This window comes from Amphibalanus amphitrite, unplaced genomic scaffold, assembly GCF_019059575.1.
Source record: "Amphibalanus amphitrite isolate SeventyFive unplaced genomic scaffold, NRLGWU_Aamphi_draft 000344F_arrow, whole genome shotgun sequence".
In the NCBI taxonomy this organism is placed as follows: Eukaryota; Metazoa; Arthropoda; class Thecostraca; order Balanomorpha; family Balanidae; genus Amphibalanus; species Amphibalanus amphitrite.
The window spans coordinates 311,398-335,882 of NW_024881839.1; the positions used below are offsets into that span (position 1 = coordinate 311,398).

At 50.3% G+C, this 24,485-nt stretch overlaps 1 protein-coding gene across 1 annotated transcript in view; it reads right to left on the reverse strand.

The window, feature by feature from the left end:
- Window positions 1-389: 389 nt before the first annotated feature.
- LOC122389126 overlaps window positions 390-24,485 on the reverse strand; it is a 53,062-nt gene continuing 28,966 nt past the window's right edge. Inside the window, exons 3-5 of the mRNA XM_043380838.1 lie at window positions 9,998-10,181; window positions 2,507-2,626; window positions 390-2,029 (exon numbers count right to left, since the gene is read on the reverse strand). Coding sequence (XP_043236773.1) covers window positions 1,065-2,029; window positions 2,507-2,626; window positions 9,998-10,181 — 1,269 coding nt within the window. The 3' untranslated portion in view covers window positions 390-1,064. The remainder of the gene's footprint in view (window positions 2,030-2,506; window positions 2,627-9,997; window positions 10,182-24,485) is intronic.

The window sequence follows — 24,485 nt, forward strand, 5'->3', positions numbered from 1 at the left end:
AGCCAGTAGAGGCGGAACACCTTCAATTAAGGAGGGGGGGGGGCACTGCCGAATTTTGGTCCCATTCTTTCCATGCAACGCCCATAGGGCTTATGTTAAAATGCCAAAATCAAAGGGGGGCACGGTGCCCCGGTGCCCTCCCCGTTCCGCCGCCTATGACTGCAGCGACTGATGTGGTTCTTCAATGGAAATGTGATGCATGCAGTTTTTTTCGTTCTATCATTCGTTAGCACACTTCATCAGAGTAATTGGCGTTTAGCCGTTGTAGAATTAATAAAAAAGACATTCCAATTTCAAAATACCACCATTTTGTGACCACCAAAATACGGGTTTGGCAATTGACGCTGCAATGACCGCTTACCTACCACCAGTACAGATCACACAAGTTGCAGGTATAAAGTAGGTATATTTATTTGATGGCTTTCATTGAAAAGGTTCGATACAGAAGACACAAAATTATACAAATATATACTAATTCAGAAAGCACAATTCATATACAAATTAAAAGCACCGACACGTCTACAATATACATTTGAGAAATCATTTATCCGTCACAACAGTAAGGAAAATACTTGCCATTCTTGCTCACTTTAGCGCTAGCCTGCAGCGCTTATGTACAAAACGTTGAAAACTCTACACAAATCATCGCTACACGGTCGGCTCGGTCCGCTGAGTCGATTCCAGAACAGTCGCAGAGTTATTTCTGCATCGAGTTACTCAACTCACAATCATACTCGATCCTCTCACACACTCTGTCAGCATGAACGCTCACCGCAAAACTCACTAACATCACTAATACTGCCACACCGGTGGGCGCGGCTGAGGTTGGTTGGTGATTCGGCCACCAGGCGTCACCACTTGCATCTCAATGCAACCACTGAGCTCGTGCTCGGTATAAAACATCCCCCGATAAAAATTGTGCCCGACACGGCCGCTCCAGAGCTGCGGTTTTGTCATTTCCATCACGGACATTCCGGTGCCATGTTTGCCGCTGCCATTCGGGGCAGTCGTGACACCGAGCCGACGGCAGGTGGCACGTCACTCGTTCTGACGGCAGCGCGCGTTCACAGGAACCCACTAATGAACACCTTCTGGAAGTCGGGCACACTGCGCGAGTGGTGGCGGTACACCTCGCCATTGTCCAGATACGAGTAGGGCGTCAGCGCCATCGCCTGGTTGAGCGCCTCCACGGATACGATCTCGGCGCGCTGTAGCCGGTGCTCGGCGCGCGGGCCGCTCAGCGCCAGCAGACTGTGACCCTGCCGGTGGACGATCGCCGTGCGCACCGGCGCGTCCCGGGACCGGCGGCGCGGCGCCGACTTCTTGTAGCGCATGGCGCGCTGGGCGGTGGCGCGGGGACTGGCGCGCTGCCGCGGCGAGCCGTCCCCGGCCGGCGCTCGGCCGCCGCTCAGGTCTGTCTCACTGACACACGGCACGCCGTAGCAGGACATGCGTCCGGCGGCGGCCGGCGGGCGCTCCTCCGCCACACCCGCCACGTCCAGGTCGTTCATGGACAGCGCCAGTTTGCGTTTGAGCGAGCTGGCGGCGGCTGCGCGCGGCCGGTTCAGGCTGGGTCGCGGCGGCGGCGCCGGAGGGCCCTGAGGCGCCGGCGGAGGACACCCCTCGACTCGGATCGTCACACCGGTGGCCGTGGAGCAGATGCTCATCTGGTCGGCCCTCGCCGGCTGCTCAGGTGTCTCTCTCCTACTCTCCGTCTTTCCGCCGAAGCGTTTCGATCCGCGGAACTCGAAGTCGTCGTTGGCGATGGTGGTGGCGGAGTTACACCGCTCGGGACTGCGTCTGCCCGTGCTGAGGGTGGCGTAGATCGGCTCGTCGCCCGGCGGCAGACATTTGATGATGCTGTCCAGACTGGCCGCCTTGGTGATGGGGTCCGAGTAGAGCGGCTCGGAGCGCGTGTCAGCGGCCGGCGCCGACCGACTCGGGTCGTACAGCGTCGGCAGGAAGCGCGGCGCCTTGTTGGCCGGCTCGCCGAGCATGCCGACACCCATCTTCAGGCTGCGAGACCGACCTGCGGGCAGCGGCAGGGGGTCACAGGTAGGTTAGAGGAGGGTTTAGAGGCTAGAATGACACCATTATGACTCAAAGATCGATCTTTGGGCAGCAGAGATCTACTCGCACTACAACCATCTGCGAGTGCCCGGTAGGTACATGATCTGCAGTAAAAATGCCATCCAATATACATACATCCGCAGACCAAATAGCGGTAAGATACAAACAGCAACATTCGCACAGCCTTGACAAGAGGACTCGCCCTTTCGCACAGTCGTTGCTAAGCACCTAGAAATGACGTTTGGCCAAACAAGCACTGGGTTAACAGCATTTAATAAATCACAAATTAACTAACAATTCGTTTCCATTACGAAATAAAATTGGCCTCATCACCATTATGGCACCAATTTTAGCGACATTACACATTGCCCAACCACACAGTGATCATAAATTAGCCACAATTTGCCCCATCCTCCGTTCGCACAACCCGCCGCACCTGCATGCAGTGATGTGCCGTCCTGCAGAGAAAACAGAGAGCCGTTCGTGATGGGAAACTTGGCCTCGGCTGTCTGCGCCGGGTCATTTCCGCGTCCGCGAAACGGAGGACCTGCCACTCCTGAAACGGAACAGGGAGAGAGAAAACTCAGCGGCCAGCTCGCCCACACATGGCAGGCGACACGGAAAATGAACGATGAGCACACCGTACGCAAGGAGGAGAGGGAGACATGAGGCGTGAGTGATGGAGAGACTCGTGTAGAGAATGAGACAACGTCTGCGCTGAGAGTGAGACAAAATTACTAATGAGTTACGCTAGCCTCAGACGTGATCTCCGCATGACCGTCTCGAGCAAGCTATCAAATAAACGCCAGCAGTTACGACGAGGACTAGCATCAGGTCAGCCTGCTATTTTTATTGTCACGTTTTCCGATCCATGACTTGGCTTCTACCATCAGTCCATTCCCCGTCACGCTCTAGCCCTATTCCTGGCGGGCTCCGCCGGGACAAGAAACTGGCGGGGGGGGGGGGGGGGGGCGATTCGGCCCCCCTCTGAGATCTCGAGAACGAAGCAAGATAGCGACAAACGGTAAACGGCATCGGATACGCACGGTCAAGATCTACAATTTTTACTAAGGTCATTTTCAGGTCAGGTCAAAGATGACGTCACAGGGGTCGAAAAAGTCAAAATGGCGGCGCTAGATATGGAGAGTTTTTCTCGAATAACTTTCGAATTAGTCAAGATAGGAACAAACTAAGGGCATCATCGTGATCCTCTCGTCAATCCGCATCGAATGATATATATGTTGACCTCGCAAGGTCAAGGTCAAAGGTTGACCTCAGGTCACGTGACCTCGAGGTCATCATGTATATCATTCGATGCGTCTTGACGAGCTGAACACAATGAGACCATCCACGCGTCTGTATCTTGTTCCTGTACGGAGTTATTGGCCAAAAACCTTTGGTGACCTTTGATGACGTCACATGACCTCACAGCTGCCCAACAGCAAAACAGACCTCAAGGTAGTGAAGGTTGATCGTATATGAAGTCATGTATGGTATATGGGGCCATTCCGACCCGTTTTAGTGGTAAAAACAGGGAGTTGATTTTTCCACCATTGACTTATAATGGGGAGGTCGCGAAACTGACCTGACCTTAGGTCACCGATATCAAAATTCCGAGATATACAAATTGCACATACTGGTACCCTAACTAAAGCCTGAAGAGAAGAAATTGATCGGTCAAAAACTCTAGCTCTGGCGTGATTGCAAACTTTTCTGAGGTAGGGTCACCAAACCGCCTCTGGTGACCTGACCTGAGGTCAGATCAACTCAAAATTTTCAGACATGTTGCGTAGAAGCCTTTTAGGAAAAGTCAGAAAATTTGAGCTTCCTAGCTCAACGCGTTTGGGAGAAATAACCAAAAAACCTCAGGGGGGGCTCCTGAGGCCCCCCGCCAGGAATAGGGCTAGGCGGCGGAACGGGGAGGGCACCGGGGCACCGTGCCCCCCTTTGATTTTGGCATATTAACATTAGCCCTATGGGCGTTGCATGGAAAGAATGGGACCAAAGTCGGCAGTGCCCCCCCCCCCTTAATTGAAGGTGTTCCGCCGCAGTGGTCACGCTCATCCCAGTCGTCCACAGACTGGGACGCGCTACTGTTGACAGACGACATGTCAGCCCTCAGCCACTGAGAATGGCACGCACACCACACGCCTTCGCCTCTAAACATGACAAACGGCCGTTACCCGCGGCCTTGGACTGGGTCAGAGCTGCGCCGCGGAATTATAATCGAGTGTATCGTATAGGGGGGAGCTCAGGGGACCCGGAGAGGCCCGGCGCGGCGACGGGTGTGAGCGGCGAGCGTCGGTGACAGCTGAGAGGTGTCAATGGAGATGGATGGGCCGCTGTCAGTGGCGGAACGTCGGCTGATGGATAGACGAACACCATGAGACGGAGCGAGGTGTGTGTGTGTGTGTGTGTGAAATAGGTGGAGGTAAATGCTGGGGTGGGGTGTGTGATTGGTGGTGAAGCTGGTGTTTGTTTGGGCATCAGGCGGCATTTCTTTCAAAGCTATTATAGTAGGTAGGTATTATTTATTAGTAATGGTTGCACTACGTTGGCTGAATGCCCCGCAGTAATTTACACGAATTTGTGACATAGCAACAGGAATACCTACATAAAATTGTAAGACGTAAAAATTAAAATTTTATGTGCGGATGGACTCTGGAAAAGGAGTTAACTACACCTTATATGTAGTGTAGTCATAGTGAGACACCCTGAAGTTAAAGTGAAGTTGGCTTTAAAAAATCAATTTGTTGCATTCATCAAAATAAGTCATGTAAAACTGTGCCTGGCATGAACTTTGCGTAATGTTCTGCAAGACTCATGCCTAACACATCTTTCAAAAAAACGGCCAGTATTTCCATTCACTCGATTTCAGCTCGCTATAGTTGCGGCATAAAGCTGATACAATTTCCATCAGCTTTGTGCCGCAACTAAAAGTGAAGCACCCTCATGCTTCGCTTTTTACCTATCGGTGAATCGCCTGCAAGCCCTATGCAAGATGTAGGTGGTAAAGCTTGCATACATTAGCCATCAATCGACTTTACGAAATTCACATCACTAAAGGTAGGTATCTATCATGCCGACGAAATCTAAAGTTTTCGGCACGCAATCCTACCGTTCACTGTTCGCTAATTTGTTTTAATCGGCAATCGGTATGCCATCAGCGGTTACAGACACGCAACGGCTGATATTTGAGCCCGGCAACAGTCCCTGTTTGACATCCAGGTGCGTCTGCACCGACAGTCTCGCTTATTTAATGTCGAACAATCAGCGTTTATGGGTCGGCCACTCCTCAGTTGTGACATGAGGACATGACTTACACTGAGCGGGAATTTTAGCAACGCATCGTGTTGGGTAACGTAACGAATAAAAGAGCAGTATCTGAATACGAAATGCGTCGATGAGTGAACATTACACTTCGCGTGTGAGGCAACCGCTGGTCATCTAATACCTACTGACTGATGCCTTGCACTAAATCGTAGATATAATGCACTCAAGGGCAATACATCACATCACAATGCGAGAACGTGTTAATAGTTTTGTGATTTTCTTTGCCCAACAGGCAACGTGCAAGCACTAAACCACTCATGCAAGTCGCAAGACATGAAATGGTGGCCTAAAAGAGCAATGAACACATTAACACGTCCTCTGACAAGAGTAAGTAACAATACAACGACAAATATATTTAGGTGTGAGGCAAAGATCCACTACGCATACCGAAAGAATTAAGCCACGTAATCGGTTAATGCAGAATTTTGGTTAAGGCCGCAATGCTGCAAACTAAGTCATCGTTGAAGGTGCACTGGTCCAGGTCACTGTCAGATGAACGGTATCAAGACGGCTCAGCTTCCAAACAAACCAATATGTAATTACGCGAATGAAGCATGAGGAGAAAGAGGGAATGGAGAGAGGGAGAAAGCGAGGGGGAGAGAGAGAGAGAGAGAGAGAGAGAGAGAGAGAGAGAGAGAGAGAGAGAGAGAGAGAGAGAGAGAGAGAGAGAGAGAGAGAGAGAAAGAGAGAAAGAGAGAAAGAGAGAAAGAGAGAAAGAGAGAGAGAGAGAGAGAGAGAGAGAGAGAGAGAGAGAGAGAGAGAGAGAGAGAGAGAGAGAGAGAGAGAGAGAGAGAGAGAGGACAGAGACGCGATGTGCATCCTGTGTAACTGCAGTCATCGGTCCGGGGCGATTATCCTGTGATCAGGCTCGCCATTGCTGCGGATGGAGCCGTGATGGCGAGCGCCAAATTTACTACGCAAAGTTACGAGCGTGTGAGCATCGTAAAGCGTGATGTTTTGCGGCAAAAAAAGAGAAGGGCGGTGTATCTATGTCAAGCATGTATAGGCGTTCGATAAAGTGATCGCTTCTTATTTCTCGGCCTCTAATTACGGAGGAATCTTCAATTATACCTCCCTGTAATCTGCCAAGGTCAATAGGACATAAATGAAACGTATCATCGACTCTGAGTCGATGTGAACGACTTAGGCGCACCTACACCAATAAGCAATTCTTTGCAGACAGCTCAAGCTGATTGTCTCCTGTCTGTTTCCGAAATGTCACTGAAAAAGCAGGTGTTTGGTAAGCTGGAGATCTTAGTCTCCGCATGCAACATTTCACGTTGCATGATTCCATATGCCCATTTCTACCCGCCCTGCATGCAGCTCGTGAAGAAAGCGTGTTTGTCGGAGTAAAACTGCGTCAAACGATTTACGTCAGGCACGCTGAGTTCCAAGTAGCTGGTCTGTTTCAGGGGCCTCCAACCGAAAACATTACATGATAAAGGTAGCAGCTACGGCTGGAAATTCAAACACAATGCCTACTGCAACATGTGTGCCAACTTAGGCAACCGTCTGGTATATGCGGGCTTGAGAAACGTCCACAGTTCAGACTTCAGAGAATGCAAAAGTGAAAATACAGATGCGTTCAGGCATTTCAATATGGCATAACACAGAATGGCTGAAACTGGAAAGGCAACAATAGTGCACTTGTGCGCAAGGGTGTTCCAATGCATTGCACTTTACCCTTATTACTAACGTAATGGATGGAAGGAAATGCAAGCGAACATTCAGTAAAGCGCACGGACCAGTTTGAAGCTAAGCAGCTATAGGGGATCATATTTTCATCAGGCTTTCCTCGGTTGTGCCCATGTGGTCCTTCCTTCTGACCGCATTTTTCTTCTGTTTATCGTCTGTTCTCTCCTTTTTTAGTCATCCATGACGCGACCAGCATGCGAGTCCCGACATCCAATCTCTCCATCTCCCCTCCGTCTCCCTGTTTCCGTCTCCCGCTGTCTAGCTCCCATCTTGCGATTCCCGCCTTCCGTGTTCGATCACGCCCGCTCACGAAGGCGGCTGGGGGCAGTCCCGACCCCCCCCCCCCTGACCCGACACATGCGCCCATTGTGCTCGAGAGGAACGCCACTTCGCGTTCCGAGGGCACTCCATCTCAGGGAGGCAGCTCGTCAGGGTGCGACCTAACGCAGAAACAGAGGACACACAGAGACTGAGGGTCAGAGGAGAGGAGGAGGGTGAGAGAGAGGGAGGATAACAAGACAGAGGGAGGGAGATGAGACAGAGGGAGCGGTAACGAGGTGGAGTCGGAAGCGGAGAAGATGATATGCGACGCTTCCTCGAGCTTTAATGAGAGCCACTTGGGTGGGTAGGAGATGGAGAATGGAGAGGAAGAGAACCTAATGATCAGGTAAATGAGCAGGCGGAGGAGAAACTGAAATACCGAGGAAGGCTAGGTAAACAAAACTGAGGGAAATGACAACGTGGTCTCTGAGAAAGGATAATGACGCTGTGGTATCCGAGAAGGCTACGGGATACCGATCAGGAGAATGGACTTCTTGCATCCATTCTGGAGACGGCATGAACAGGATCGGGAAAAGGCAAGACCGGAAATACATATGGACCGAGGAATTGAAATGACATCGGGTAACGTAGATAATGACTAATGTGGACGGATAAGACTCCGACGTAAATAATAACTTAAACACCTTATTATTAATGCTCGACTCCGGAATTCAGAATGGCAAAATAAATGCTTCATATCCATCTTTATTTTTGTATATAGGTCTCAGCCATCCTGAGGTGCCTACTGAGAGAGTGTTTGGGGACAATTTGGGCCGCGGCTCCTCTCCGGCTTGGCCTAGGGGCGGGTCACATCGTTAGCGAACTGGGCCACAGGCCGCACCCGTCATCATTCTCAGACTAAGGGTCATTACTGAAGTCTGGGTCGCATCTGAGTATGTGTTCATTTGCCGAAATTTTGCCGGCGGTTACCTACAAATGGAGTGGACAATGTTTGCATGGCGTGCACACTTTAACTAAAAGTATTCGAAATACTGATCGGACACAGTGAGATAGGACGACATACATTATTCTTTCTTTTATGAGCTATGATGCATATTTATTGTAGCGATTGTACATGAGCTGTATGAACTGTGATAGATACTTATGGTAGCGTTTTGATCGAATGCAGTCTATCTTGCTGTTTCAAAAATCTTGATTTTTTATTAATGTGATACGTTTACCCTGAAACACCTTCATTACTCTTACAAGTGCGTTAATTACATACCAATATTGCAAAAGTCACTGTTCTGTGTTTATGTCATTCCACTGAAGAAGGTCCAGCACCGAAAATATATTTTGGATTAGTTTTTGGCTTCCCTTATTATCAGCTAAAGGTTATTAGTCATTCTTATTACGATTTCTGACCAAATACCAGTCTGGCAGCGGTTCAGTTTATTTCAGAATTGGTTAAAATGAGAAACCATTTGAAGTTCGTTGGAAGCATGAGTATAACAATGAAAGAAACAATAATTTAACAAGCCAACGCCGACTGGCGGCCAAGGTGTTAGTACGCCTGTGGTCGCCGGGCGCCCCACCCCAGCACGGGGCCGTCATTATCCATTCCCTTTTGCCTCCTACACATTAGATTAAACAAGTGTAGGTTTTTCCCTGCGCTCTTTGGCTTCAGCGCGGGGTTTTCCCCTTTGCAATAGGCGTCAGGTTTTTTGTTATTTAGGACTTTTTCCCTGACCAATACACCCCACACCAGTACACTGACACCTTGCACAAGTGTATGAATATGTGATGTGAATAAATGTTACCGTTTCTTCATCTGTGTTTTTTGTTCCGGCTTTTTCGGCACTTCGGCAAAAGTAAGTTTCCCCATTAGATTTGCTCACACACGCTAAGGATAGGCTCCCACGTTGCTATTGCTTCCGGGTTAACATAAACCGGCTTAACGTAAAACTTTGTTCCTGGCCAAAATTGCCAGATGTAATGACCCCCGGCTCCAGACTGGCTTTAGGCTGGCGGAGCAAAAAAAAAAAAAGATTTAACGATGCAAATTATTCTGTGATAAACAGCTGGAAATGCTACCATGTCACGCGAATGACGCGAAGACTGATGCCACGCTGGCATGAAACCAGACATATCAATGAGGAAGGCTGAAAATAACTTATTCGCAGTAGTTTTGTTCTTGGGTCTAAGACGTTCGTCGATACACACAGTACATATAGGAGCCTCCAACTACTGACCTGCTTCCTGAATAAATAATACCTTGCTTGCAACATTTATATTTAAGTGATAGCTAAGATATATTACAAAAGTTTATGGTACTCGTCGATGTTGTGTTCAGTGTAGCACCTCTCAGTATATGCACCTACCTGGGTACTCGTCCGTGTTGTGTTTGATGTAGGCACTAGGCACAACTTGAACTCTCCCTATATGTACACTTACCTGGGTACTCGTCGGGGCTCTGTTTGGTGCAGGCGCTGTGTAACTATCACCGCACATACCTGGGTACTCGTCGTTGTTGTGTTTGATGTAGGCACTAGGCACAACTCTCCCGCTACACATACCTGGGTACTCGTCCGTGTTGTGTTCAGTGTGTTCAGTGTACTCAGTCTCATTACACACCTACCTGGGTACTCGTCCGTGTTGTGTTTGGTGTAGGCACTGCGGACCGAGAGCCGCAGCACGGGGTCGACAGCGACCAGCAGCGGCGCCAGCAGGATACCCTCGGCCAGACTGAGCCAGACGGCGATCGTCTCCATCGGCCAGTCGGGCAGCAGGTCTGGCAGGAACGTGCCGAACACCAGCAGCACCTGCAGACAGCGCCAGCGGAGACAGAGAGTCAGTGGAACGTGCCGAACACCAGAAGCACCTGCAGATAGCGCCAGCGGAGACAGAGAGTCAGTGGAACGTGCCGAACACCAGAAGCACCTGCAGATAGCGGAGACAGACAGTCAGTGGAACGTGGCGAAGACCAGCAGCACCTGCAGACACAGGAGACAGACAGTTAGGGAACAGACACAGCTGTGAGCTGACAGACAGAGATAATAGGCTAGTCACTGGTCAGGCACACAGTTACACGGCTGTGCAAGCTCATATGACGAAAATTGAACGAAAGCGTACGCACATGAAGCACAACTTCTTATCTTCCACCCATTAGTCTTTGCTCTAATAAAGCTGTTCAACGTCATTTAACCCCAGCACCGTGTTGGCATTGTTCCACCCTCGACCAGAGGCGCAGATGTTTGGACCATAAAATGCACAGCACCGTGATTCAAAACTTGTAACACACCGAGGACAATGGCCGTCGAACGCACGCTGTCGCTTCTGTTTAGCATTTTACACGGCACGGACAATAGCGGGGCACTTTCCCCGGCCGGCGGCATCGTGCCAGGAGCTTCTTAATCGCCGTCTAATGAAGGGACCTGAGCAGAGCGGCGGCGATGGCGGCGGCAGCGATCACGCGCGCAACATACATGCGCTATTGTTGTCGCTCCAACAATGCTGACCACCTGCGTTGATGATACCGCGTTGGTAGTACCCCGGGGGAAATAAAACGAGAGACTGCATGAAAATTCTAATGGCCAGTCGAATCGATCATTTGTATTTTATCGACTGTAACTTCCGAGAAAAAGCTAAAGGATCCGAAAGATTCGAAGTCAAAGTGGGAATGTCACTACTTCAGTGGTTGGACGGGAGCTGATATTTTCAGCATGGTATGGTCATTGCCATACCATGCCATAAGGTTAAGAGCGATGCGCAACGTTTCTGTGTCCAGTTCCCTCATCTTCGCTATAGTCTGTCTCTTATCAAGCTTGCAGTCGGAGTTTCTTCGGCAGATCGCTCCTCCGCTCAACAATTTATGTCTTAAAATGTAAGAGCTGTATATACAGAAATCACGCACTGCTTTCAGCGTGGCACTTCGGCTGCAAACTTGAAACGGAACAGAGTATAGTGTCATTCTGAGCGACATAGTGAGGCGGACATACCTCCTCAACCCGTTTATCCATGTCGAAACACTGCCATAAACCACGCTCGGTCGTATAGGTCACTCGGTCCGGTCGGAGCGTCGACAGAATCCTCAGATGATCGCGATGGCCGGGCCGGCCGGGTCGTCACCTCTTCTCGAACCAGTTATCTCCCCAGACCAGTGCGTGTAAGCCGGCAGTTCAATTTCCCAGATACTCATCTACAACAACAAGTTTCAATGGAGCAGGCACGGCAGGAACCACAGCGGCGGCGAAGAGCAGTCAGTCACGGTAAGGTGGAGGGAGAGGGAGAGAGAAAGAGAGAGAGAGAGAGAGAGAGAGAGAGAGAGAGAGAGAGAGAGAGAGAGAGAGAGAGAGAGAGAGAGAGAGAGAGAGAGAGAGAGAGAGAGAGAGAGAGAGAGAGAGAGAGAGAGAGAGAGAGAGCGACAACAGCCATATGGCACCGACACCTTCTCACGTTACTCAGAAGGCATATTCAAAGTTGTCGTGAGTCGCCCCGACAAACAAAGAACAGGTGCTCTCAGGAAAGTTCCAATATATTCGTTTTCACTTCTCTCGACCGACATCCAATCGATTCATTCATCCTGTTTGTGAAAACACCCTGTGAATACATACGAGTGGGTGGGGACAAGTATGGCTGAATGCCCATGGAACACATGACGATGTGTTCATTTTGCATGAGGAGCCAGCTTGGCAGCTACCTGATAGGTATAACAACTCGCCAGTGCATGTGTTCGATGATGCGTGCAAAATGTCGCTATAGCAACTAGCAAGTGACAACTGGCAGCCAGCAGGCGAGCGTAAATTGTTTACCGAAGCCATTAGGTCTTCCGGGTGATCCAACCTTTCACTTGCGGTGCAAGTTACCTTTGCAAGCATTATTAGCCAGTTTTTTTTTAACAACGCTGCTGTTCCTGAATGTCCCCATGTTCCAAGATAAAAGACAGTACACATTTAAGTTTTAACAGAAAACTTTTCTCACAAGGAAAACAATTGGTGTGCGTTGTTCCAGCTGTAAATACACGCAGGCATTAGTGATGTAATTTGGGTGCAACGTGCCCGATTCTTAAGAGTTTTGACACGATCGCAGTGGAGATTAGGGGTATGTACGGTCCTTGCAAATGCACAACGTAGCCCTGGTTCATTGAACCGGTGCCGGCGGCTTAGGTTGAGGACCTCAATGGACTGTTTTCAAGGAAATGGGACTGTTATTTGTGACATTGGGATTAACAGCTTGTCTTACAGTTTTCCTGAGTGTTTACCTACAAATTCTGGGACAGAGAAGGAATTCGCAGCAAAAGTCACAGGTGGTCAGAATTGCTTCCGCCTCCATGCGAACACCCTTATTATGGACAATGTAAAAACAGGGCAAGTGCCAATCAGATTGACGCATCTTAAGCTTCGTGTGGGTTAAAACACATGTTAGTGTCTTCACATATGATTCTGAAATATAAATGAAACTCTTGCTCCTAGCATGCCTACCGCCCTGTCATGAGCCGATCGTTCAGCTGCATTCCTATCAATTCGTCTTTTCGGTATGTTATATCGGCAATACCTGCCAGCCTGACCCATGAACACAAAATAATATTTTCAATAAAACCCCCTGTTCCGTTCTCGAACCTGCGCGGAGTGTTGGAAAGCGAATGCAAATTCCGAGAGCATGCCGCGAGCTTTGCTTGGCGATATGTTTGAGTACTACGTTGCAGTCTCTGTCTTGGCGTTAGAGTATTACTTTGCGTTGCAGTCTCCGTTTTGGTGTTAGAGTACTGCTTTGCGTTGCAGTCCCCCAAAAGTGTTAGCGCATTTCTTTTCGCTGCAGTATTCGTCTTAGTGCTAGCGTACTTCTCTACGTTGCAGTCTCCGCTTGGTGTTAGCGTATTGCTTTTCGTTGCAGTCTCCGCCTCGAGTGCTGCTTTGCTAGAATCTCCAGTAGTGATACCGCTTTCGCACGTCGCAGTGTTTACTAGCCGTGTTTTATCGGCATCGTAATCGATCGGTAGTGTAAACATAGGATTTGGCATGCAGCAAACTGTCCAAAAACCGAAGCAGACTGGTATCAAACTGCGCTTTTTTAACTGGATTAAGACTCTCAACTCGGGGTAAGATCGAAGGAGCTCTGCTCGTCTGCGGGTCCCGTCGGCGCCGGACCTGGCGCCTCAGTTCCGGAGCGGTCGGCTTCACCTGATCCCCGGGACCGCGCCGACACCACTGCTCGGCCAATTACCGGCAATTGGATCCGTCTGAACTGGCTGCGGCCGCCGGCGGCGGGCGACCTCTGACCTGTGGCCAGCGCCGCCGGCACCGGCACCGGTAGCCACATGGAGGCAGCGGGAGCCGCAGCTCAGCCCGGCAGTGGAGAGTCCGGGTTATAGTGTCACTCTAGGACAGTCTCTGCACCCCGGAATCCTGAGGGGCAGTCCAAAATCCCCTCTACCACGTCGTGCATTATGCCTGATTGTAATGAAACTCTGCGACACGTATGACATTTCCTTACATTGCCCGATTCCCCGATTCATCCCGCTAAAATGCATTTCGCTGCCATATGAATGGCAGGCATGAAACCCTGTGTTGCTGGCGGAAGGCCATTGTAGCACACTTGCCGGTCACGTTTTGACACTCAATCACGGGAGATAAAGATGACAATATATGACAAAACAACAGCGATTTATCCGTAAAATTAGGTAACAATACACATGCCCGCTTTCTCGAATCTCTCAGCGCGACCCATTAGCTAACCTCAAACCTGGAACAAAGCGGAATGACATTTCCGCAATGTAGCGCGGCGGCTGATTTCACGGCTGTGCGCGGCCGACGCACATTCTCAACGCGTGCCGTGCGTGGCCGGGCGAGTCCACTGCTGACCCGGGGGGAGGTCGGCCGCGCCGGCCGCGCAGGGTCACGAGGTCAGCTTCGTGAGCGGCGCCGGCCCGGCCACGTCGGACGCACCTTCACCTCAGAGGTGACCATAGCGGCCACCCGAGCCGGCGCGTGGTGGGTGGCGAGCGGGAATAGAGGCGGCCTGGGCGGACGGACCTTGTATGGGCATACCGGCTGCACAGGCCTGGCCTGTCTCCTAAGCAAAGTGATGTCGCTTCTTTACAAGATAATGTTTTGGATGATACCATGGATTTGATTTTGTTCACAGTAAATGTCCCGAGCTAGAGACATTTCCCGGTGAAATGGCTACATGACACGGGTGTCAAGATTGCAGGTGTCTCTATTTATTTAGGATGACAGGGCGCGCAGGTAGGTAATTGACCAAGTCACTCGTCATGCTAGTTTGGAAAGAGTTAACCATCAAGGTGAAGGCACACGTAAGTGGCTGCTGGCATCCTCATACGTTGGTGATATTCCACCGGTTGCGCCGTCATGTCTGTGTATGTACATAGGGAGGGAGAAGGACAAAAGAGCAGTAGTCTGTTCCAACAAGAAAGCACCGCACTCCGATAAAACTTCGCCATAGTCGTCCAAAGCCGATGTTGAACTGGCGTTTACTGTTTATTATTCTCCGGCCTTCGGCTGCCGTTTACCTGAACGGCCGAACGGATGTCCCGCCGCCGCCGCCATAACACCTCCCATTCCGACGAGGCCATCGGGCGCCTCTGGCTACCGAAAACCGCCGGCGGCAGCATCGGGCGTGACGGAGCCACCCGACCCGCGGGCGGCACACCCGACCACGAAAACGGCGTCAAAACATCGCCCAGGGCCAGCCGCCGGACACTCACGGGACTCGGAACAGAGCTGACCTATGACAGCAGCTAGACGGATCGGAGCTACGGATTAGCGAACGGCTCCGGATCTTATGTGTCCAGAGTGGGCAGCAGTCATCCTCGTGTGAGATCGCATAGATATAGAATGATATGTTTGAGAGAAGCATGACAAGCGAGACAGCACCAACTCCCACACCAGTTACTAAACCATGCCATGCCACTACCAAAACCCACAACAGCGCACCGGTCCGTTCGGAGATTCTCCGATAACTGTGCCCCAGTTTATGACCACCCACGACAGCGTCTGTCACCATTAAATCCCAGGGCACACCGTTCTACCTGTCCCGGCTGCCAAATACACATTTGTACTCTGGTAAACGATTGTAGCGCTGCGTGACAGAAAAGTGGCGCACAGCGCAGCGCCACGCCGCACCACGAACAGTGCGCCGCATTCGTCGACTGAGCGCATCCATCACCGAGTGACGGCAGGCGGCACGAATGTGGAGCGTCAGAGGCAGTTGTGGCGCGCCCAGTTCCGGCCCGAGCTGCCGCCACTGAGGACATCCGTATCAGCCCCAACCAAGGTCTCACGCCAGCTTAACCAGGCACTGTGCATGCAATAGACCTTGTTAAGGCCTGGCTACACTATGCGTTTTCTGCGTGCGTTTTTTGCGTGTTTGCGTGTTTTGCGTGATACCGTGCTAGTAAAAAACGATATTACGTTTTTGTAATGTTTTTTCATATTCAATTTTAGCTAATATAAGAATTGCATTACCTTTTATACATAACTTATGTAAAAGTTTTATTAAATATAGCTTTCTTCTAGAACGATGTTACGCAAATCACGCAAACACGCAAAAAACGCACGCAGAAAACGCATAGTGTAGCCAGGCCTTTACGCTCAGCACATTCGTGCTCGTTGTTAGGCGTTATGACACCTCCTTCTTGATAAGATCGGGGTTACGACATACGAGTTTGATATGTGCTCGGGTTACTAATTTCGTATCTTGTTTTACAGGTGTTCCAAAACACGTTCGCACGACATGCACACGAACGCTATCAGAATCAGTTAAACCCGACATTAGAACTGAGTCCAGAATTGAACATCAGGAAATAGTTTCACACATGCTTTCCACTTTTCTCAACACCCTATTTCTGGTATCTCGCGCGACGCGAGTGACCCTCCACAGGAAACTTCGCGTGACGCCGGCCGTCCCATCTGATTTGGTCGTGACGTGTCAGCTCATTAGTGCTCTGGAGCGGGCCGCGTCCTATCGGTAATGGCTAATTGAGCGCGCCCGAGGTGCGCACGGACAAAAACGACCACGACTGAGACCGGCGACCTCCGCGGCACGCCGTTCACTGAGCGCTCAGCCTCGGGACAGGGGCGGCCGTGAAACTGACCCAGCGGCGAGCCAGGTCACGGTGTGAGGATGGTGTTAATGGTCAGAAAACCACCGACACCGTACAACTGTCCACGGAGGGAACGTGAGTCGAAGATGGCGTGAAACATCAATGATGTATGACTCTGTTGTGCATGCACGGCGTGGAATTTATTTCGCCAAGGAGGAAGGAAACTTCAGTGATATTGACCGGGTATGGTCATGTTTGACGTCAATGATTACCATTTTAGTGATGTTTGCAATTTGTATGGACTTCTATCGGTCCAGTCCTCAGGTCCAAGGGGAAAAACAACACCAAATATATACAAATTTCCTTGTTTAATATTTCAGAGCCACACTCGGGCCAGAGGTAAACATAAACAAAGACCTCCAGGCTAACATCAGTCATGGGGATGAGGCCGAGTCTCATTTTCATGAATTTCATGAGATGGTGCGTAGGAGACAGGTTCTATTATTTGACGATGTGTGACGCAAGTGAGACACACTGGTCAAGGCCGTAAATGCGGTCTGACTCGCATAAATCGGCGGTCGGAGATGTGAGTGGAATGGACGGCCCTCAGGAGGTGTCTGTTTTAGACGGATCGCGTGCCGCCGGTGCCACTGTGTGGGCACTGATAGGTGTAAATGACGCCCCCAGAGTTAACTGAATTAATTTAACGCCACTGATGATGCTACTCGTAAGACTTCGGGTCTGTGAGGAAACATCGAGAAATATTGGGGATTTACAAAGATATATAATCAACGGTAAATGCAACTCAATGCCACTTTCTGAATATATCTACGACACTATTTCAGTCAGGTAAACTGAATCGATAAGCATTAAAATAATTCCAATTAAGTTGTGTTTTCGAACGTGTTGCACACCATAACCATAAACAGCCATTCATCTCACGGCCTAATTGAAAACAATTTGGACCACAGAGTCGGTCAGTACCGTTCTACCAGGCTCAGCGGAGTCCATTCCAGTCCAACTCTGCCCAATTTACGGCTTCCAAACACCTCTCTGCTCCAACTGACTGCCTTTCTACCGTCCGTCCGCCTCCACGAAAACCACCATCACCTTCCAACTCCCCCCACGCACCCGCCGGGCCCCGAGGGGGCGGGGAGGAGTGAGGGGGGAGGTTGCGTCATGACTCGTGCCTCCCCCCCCCCCTTCGTGCGACCACTCACCTGTCAGGCCGAGTCAGGCCAGAGTCAGAGGTCAGCCGAGCGGAGTTTTCTCCCCACGGCTCGGCCCAAGCCGTTGCTGTTGGCTGTCTCGACAGAGATCTGTTTTCACTCGACCCATTCAACCGGCGTTAAGCGAGTCTTAAATTACGTCTATCCTTGGCGAGAATTTCTCCGTCGTGAATGAACAGACTGATAAAGAATATCGCCTTCGAAACACATGGTGTAGTTACTTGCTTTCAATGGTGATGATCAATTATCAGACGGTAAAATCATTGAACAAAAACACTAGTGATGAAAGCCGAAGACGTAACCTCTTAACGTTAAGGTAGTGTTATTGGCAGGGTAGCTCTTTCACATCAAAATCATTAACTATCAATTCATTGCAAGATACTTTGTGGAGTAATAAAAATGTTATTGCAGAGGTCCCGCAAAATGCTGAGTATTTCTGTCCGCGAGAATTCCCTGTACCAAATTGACCGAGCTCAATGCTGCGGCCCGCTGTTGCAGAACGGACAGCACAGAAGCTGAGATATAACGACCTGAATTTGGTCACGCATGGAGTGATGTGATTAATTACCTTGTACTCCCACCATAATGAGTGTTGATGCCACTGTGACTCGACAGCCTGAGAAGTGTGTCAGTGGCATCATGCACTGGATTTGTGCAGGGAGCAGCCATGACGGTGTTAATATCTCCGCCAATGAGGTCTGACGGCTACTGGAGTGTGTCCTCAATGGGCGCTAGGCGGTCCCTCAACGAGAACGGTATGACAAGGCAGCACGAAAGCCCTCAGGGAGGTCAAATATATAAGAAAGGCTTGGGGACACTTTGCCAGTGTAAAAATCAGATAACTTGGGAGCAGGAAATTATCCCTCATCTTCTTAGCAATTCACAATTAGAAATGTCGGACACAAACAAATCATTATAATTGCGTCTAGTTCTGTTAATGGTTGAACAGTGCAACCTTCAAAGCACATTAAAACAATGAAAATACACAATACATCATAGCAAACACTTACAAATGAATGGTCATGGTTGCTGAAAATGACCACTACCCTTTATCCGCGGGCTCCCGCAGGGTAGTGTAGAGGCTCCACTGGGGCAGCAGCGGCAGGTCACGTGCTCCTCAACTCGGTAATAGATGAGTGACACGTGACCCCGCCATGGGACAAGGCCACTGCCTGCACGTTGCGCAACAACATGCATCACAGAGAACGTCTGCACTCTACCCAGACATTAGATTAGCCTCTTATGGGTCCGTGAAACGGCAGTTACGGAGATCAGCATAAATAGGTATAACAATTACAAGCTACCACCGCTTACGTCAAGTTATAACAAAAGCTTGAAAGCTTTATTCTAAACTTAATTTAGAGCAGTGACGATTCTCTAAATGTATTGTTCGCCACAGACCATCACCCTGTGTTAGTCAGGGCCATAGGTGAAGTAATGCTAGCCCCATCATATGACCCAACGTCTCACACGTGACATTTCAGTCCCGCCTTCGGCTGACCATGTGACCTCCCTGGGCCACCCAGCGTTAACCACGTGACCTCAGAGCCCACCCAGCGTTAACCACGTGACCTCCCTGGGCCACCCAGCGTTAACCACGTGACCTCCTGATCACCCACAGCGCTGACCACGTGAGGTGCGTGAGGTCCATCGACAGGGCCGTACAAATGGCTGAGGCACACGCGGCGCATGCCCGTAAGCGTAAGCCATAGGTCGTATAATGCTGAGCAGCGAGTTATGAACGACTAGTTACCGGCGCGGGTTCAGTCGGCAGGCGCTCCGGTATATACGGGGTTTATTAGAGGTCAGTGGTCAACTGACCAGAGCAGGTCACACTGGGTCACCAGGCCACCACTCGTTGAAGCCAAGAGAAAGCCGTTCGAGCAGTGTCGCAATATTTCCAGAAAAGGCCTCAAAATACTTGGAGAAGACATGAACATAAAACACCTCTAGCATTGTACAAAACAGACACAGTGAACCCAGACAGTTGGCCCATCGCGGACCCGTAGACTCAATGTGCCGCTGACCTGGAGCGGGTTAGGCGCGGCGGTTACACCCGTCGAGCTGTAAAATATTGCTCACCATTTAGGGCGGTCGTTAGGTGAGGCAACCGAGCGCCAAATGAGGAGGAGGCGTCGCCTCTAACGCGGTTAATAAGGCGAGAAGTGAAGGACTCTCCCAGCGTTGCCGCAATCAGCGCGGCGAGATCGATGACAAATGGTAACCAGCCATTGAGGAAGAATGGACCAATGTGCTGAAAGGCTGGGCAAACATACCGCGCACGGAAGAGCCGTGCTAAAATAAGCAATAATCGTTCATCGATCTCGGTTGACAGACGCCTGGATTCTCGAGTAACATTTCATAAAAATGAAATAAATCGATGGAAATTCAACGAGAAAGGATAAGCCTGAGAAACGGAAGAAGGATTCGGATAAAACTTCTGGCCGAAACACAATTTGGCCAACAGCGTATGGCCCTGGCCAGCAAACAACGAAGCATAGCCAATGCCTGGCCTCTTCGCGGGCGATTCTCTGGCATTCACTGACCGTTCCTTTACTATGTGGCTGAGCCTCTAACTATGTTTGCCGCGCACTAATCACCCCGACCCGCACCGTCCCGGTGGAACAGCAGACAGCCGATGGGAGAGTTGCCGTGAAATTCCCCACGGGGTCACGACGGCTCGAGCGGGGAGGGGAGGACGGAGGGGGGGGGGGCGCGTGAGCTCGGGGAGGGGAGGGGTGATGGGACCACGGCTAATCGCTTCTGGCCTCGTGACCCCATCGATGGCCTCATCAAAGTTCTTTGGCGGCGGGAGGTTAACGTGGCCCCAACAGCGCTGAAACGTGCAGTTGTCCAGTGCGGCATATGATAGGATCGTATGAAGGTAAGACAAGGGTGGGGCATGGCAATTTAGCGACAATCTTAGCCGCAGATTGGGTCATCTGTATTTAACAACATACGCGGTATCTTTATTGTGCGTAGAAGGCTACATGATTGTAATAGTCCACTCAAACACACTGTAAATCTACAGGGCGAAACAAAGCATTATGTCGCACTGTCTCTCGAATCTTGCACCCTGAAGGCCCACCACGCCCTGCAATATGTCGGCTATGCACCCTCGTTAATAGCCGCCACAAAGACACGATCGGCAGTACCTATACCTACTGCCGGCCCAAATAAGTACAAGGTCCAGGGGGCTATCGGTGGAGCGTGCTACGCTGTCCAGCATGTAGACAGTTGGGGTTTCCTGTCATAAGGAACAGTGCGTGTCGTAGGGCATAATGGTGGAGGCTGGATGAGGATGGGTGTGGCGGAAAGCTCATGGCAATGTATTACAGAAATCACTTCTTTTTAGCCCAAGCCGTGGCACGCGTCGACATAAGGAAAGAACTACGGCAGAAACGGACACAAATGCATACATCTATCTAAATATGTAAAAAAATAAATAGGCACATACTCTAAGAACACAAACACATACACATACTCTTTACAGAAATGACTTTCCGTTGTGGCAAGAGATCCAACATCATGTCAAAAGAGCATTCAAAGAGCAGCTTAGCGGCCATCGTGTGTATGATTCATAGCAATGACCGAGAGCATAAGCTGGAGCGCCCTTTCACTTCCTGACAATCGCATTTTTCGCCACGATTCACGCAACACTCCTGCGTTCGCTGCCATCCAGGCGTGTTCGATCACCAAGGCTTACCATTGTCATCAGTGGCCATGGCTCGCTGCTATTGGGAAATGTCGCGATTTCGCTGCCTTATCTAGCCAAACCGGCGGCGTCCGATCAGGGCGCATTGATGTCACTCGATTTGTGGCAGTCACAAGCCATAACACTTGTACCAACAAATTGTGCTTATGGAATCATCCAGTGTCTGGATACATAGAATACGCGTGTGGGCGCAGATAAATACCAGATTTGGCATCACATAAGCAAGACGACGCCATCCGGACCGGAGTCCAGTGTCCGTGGACTAAGTATACTCCCTCTGCGGACATCGCTCACGGAATGTAGTCCGTGAGAACTGACGGACAGAGACACACGAGAGACGACGACCGCCCGCGGAGAGAGACGTCCGACCACGTGAACCGTTCTGCCGGCTCGTCCGGAGACGTGGCGCGCGGCGGTCCACCGACTCCCAGTGCCGCCTCGGCACCGCCGGGCCGAATGACATCAATATCTAGCGCCGCGCGCACCAGTCCATTAAATAGACTTCAATCAGTTGGCATTTTCTCTACGCTGAGATTTGGGTATAGTTGGAGGATTAGAACGTCGCCCAAACAAGGAATTACTTCTCAAGCACAAAATCGCCTGATGCAAATCGAAAATGCACACGAAGATGCGCATGCAGTACCTTCATTCATATACGCAACGAACATTATCGCGTGAATGTAAACACAATGGTATAAGTGATACGCAATCACTCCGGACAGAGCTGTGTTTTCTGTTACCTGTTTGTGCCTTTGTCAGCGCCGGAAACGGGGTGGAAACGGAAACGGAAAGCCCAGTCAGCTGATCCGATATGACGTAAGCTGTACAACGTGCACGCTACGGATAACGTGCTACCGTATTACCTCTACATATATGATACATATAACTCCGGTTTACGTGGATCAGTGTTCTCTATCATCAGAATGTTCTTCCAACCCAACTTGACTGGACAGATAGGTATCAGTCTTCAATCACGCAACAGATTCGAGTGGTCTAAGCTAGTGATGTCAGTTACAGAACATCTGAATACCGATACCAAACCAAATCCCAACATAAACCGTAAGGAAATACCGATACCGAACCAACTTCAGAACATGAGGGAAATACCGACTTTTTACCAATTTCTCAGCCTTCTTATACCGTAAGTGAGGGCTCATAATACCAACAAAATACCAAGTACATTAGGATAGGAATACCAAATACAAAGTTGGTATCGGTTTGGTATCGGTATACCAAAAAGTTGGTATCCTATTGACATCTCTAGTCTAAGCCATGCGTTTCAAATGTCAAGATATGCGACCCAAACGATTTCAAAGAGGCCTGTTTAGCTGACAGGGAGTGCGTTCGAAATGGCAGACACAACAGCTGGCTGCGGGCGGGTTCGGACCGGTAAATATGGACAGGATTCCGTTATACCGCTGGGCGTGGTCGCTCATTAGTGGCGGCACGGTACCGTTTAATTCACATCGGAATCGGTTATCGCCCCTGATCATCCGGTCAAAAAAGGGCAACACCCGGCTACCGGACCGGACGACTTTAGCTCAGACTTAACGTTAGTTAGATACGACACGCAGCCATGCTCAAAATTCGCATATTGCATGCTTAATTTATTAAACGCTTTGAAACCCAGCATGAAATGCGCATCAACTAAACACGCATCAACAATGTAGCTGGGTCTTTCTGACCTTGTCCAGAGTGCAGTGACCGGAATATTCAGAGCTCCCGGACGGAATTCACACAGCCTTGAAACCCCTCCTCCCCGATCCGCCACACCCAAACCCGCTCCGTTCTCACCGGCCCGGCCTCTGAAGTCCACCACCGTGGTTTTCTCGGCGTGGCCTCAACCAACCATTAAAAGAGAGCAGAACATTGGATCTGGCGCACACAATGCGGCGCACCAAATCGCCACTGTCAGTGAGGCTTCAGGGGCGATCTTGCGTGTCACGACCAACGGCAGCGGATACCATTTCTCCTTGGAGTCACCGCAGTGGAAGGTACTCGCCAGCCCGCTCTCACGCCACCGAAAACAATCGATTCTCGCGTACCTCCGAAATCGGCAGAATTGCGCTCAATGTCAGCCCGCCTCCCTTGCGTGGTTCGCCCTCATGTGTGTTCCCACGATCTGAAAGGTATTTCGCGTCACCGCACACCGCGCTCGATCGGGTTAAGCGGTTTATGGCGCGTGCTGACCGCTCTCAAAGGGTAGCCCATGGGCAGCAGCTGCGGGGACCGTCACGCCCTGGGGCCACGAGCAGGGGTTGCCCCGGGGGAACGAAGGGTTCCGGTGGTAATAGAGAGCTGTCAAAGGCTGTTTAACCGTCCGCTGAAGTGTCGGATGGAGTACAGCTGGCTCGGACAGACGTATGACAATGGAGCACGTTATCCGAGCGGGGCTTATGGGGAGTAGACGGTACGCTACATTGCACATGATTTATCATAGAAATGAGTGGAGGCATTGGTGCACAGCTAGCGTAACATGGATAAGTTCAAACCAATCACGCGATGTAACCGACAAAAGTTCCACAAAGGATAAAATCCAGGCATCTCATAGACTTCTCTAGCGTGAAAATAATAAAAGCAATGCAAATTAAAGCATTCCAAATTCAAATGAAACTGAAACGCTGCTCAACGGGAACGCTGTCGCTTACATGACTGATGACAGCGTACAGTGGCTTTCTCCGTGGTCAAAGTTACCAAAATCAGTGGCTATTTGTAATACATATTTCGTAATTGTATGTACGGCGCCGTAAGAGACCCGCCGCTCTACGACACATGATGAGGCGGGATTAAACAATCTGCTCTCTTCCTGCGGTGAAACTCACGGTGAAACGCAGTACCAAGCCAACGACAGACCATCGCCATCCATAGAGTCGTTCAGAGGACTTATACGCATCATTAGGTAGTAATTACCCTCATCAGGCTGGGCCTCTTGGAGATTTAGCTCCCCTCGTATCTCCTACACGTGCTTGCCCCGAGGGTTCACTTGCATGATGTTTGCTAATGATTCCTACATAAAAGCGGTGCAGATTCTGCCGGCTGCTGACGTTTCCTGAAGATTGCCAACGGCGGAAACGTTCCTATTGAGTGACCCTTACAAAAATAAATATAAAACATCTTTGAA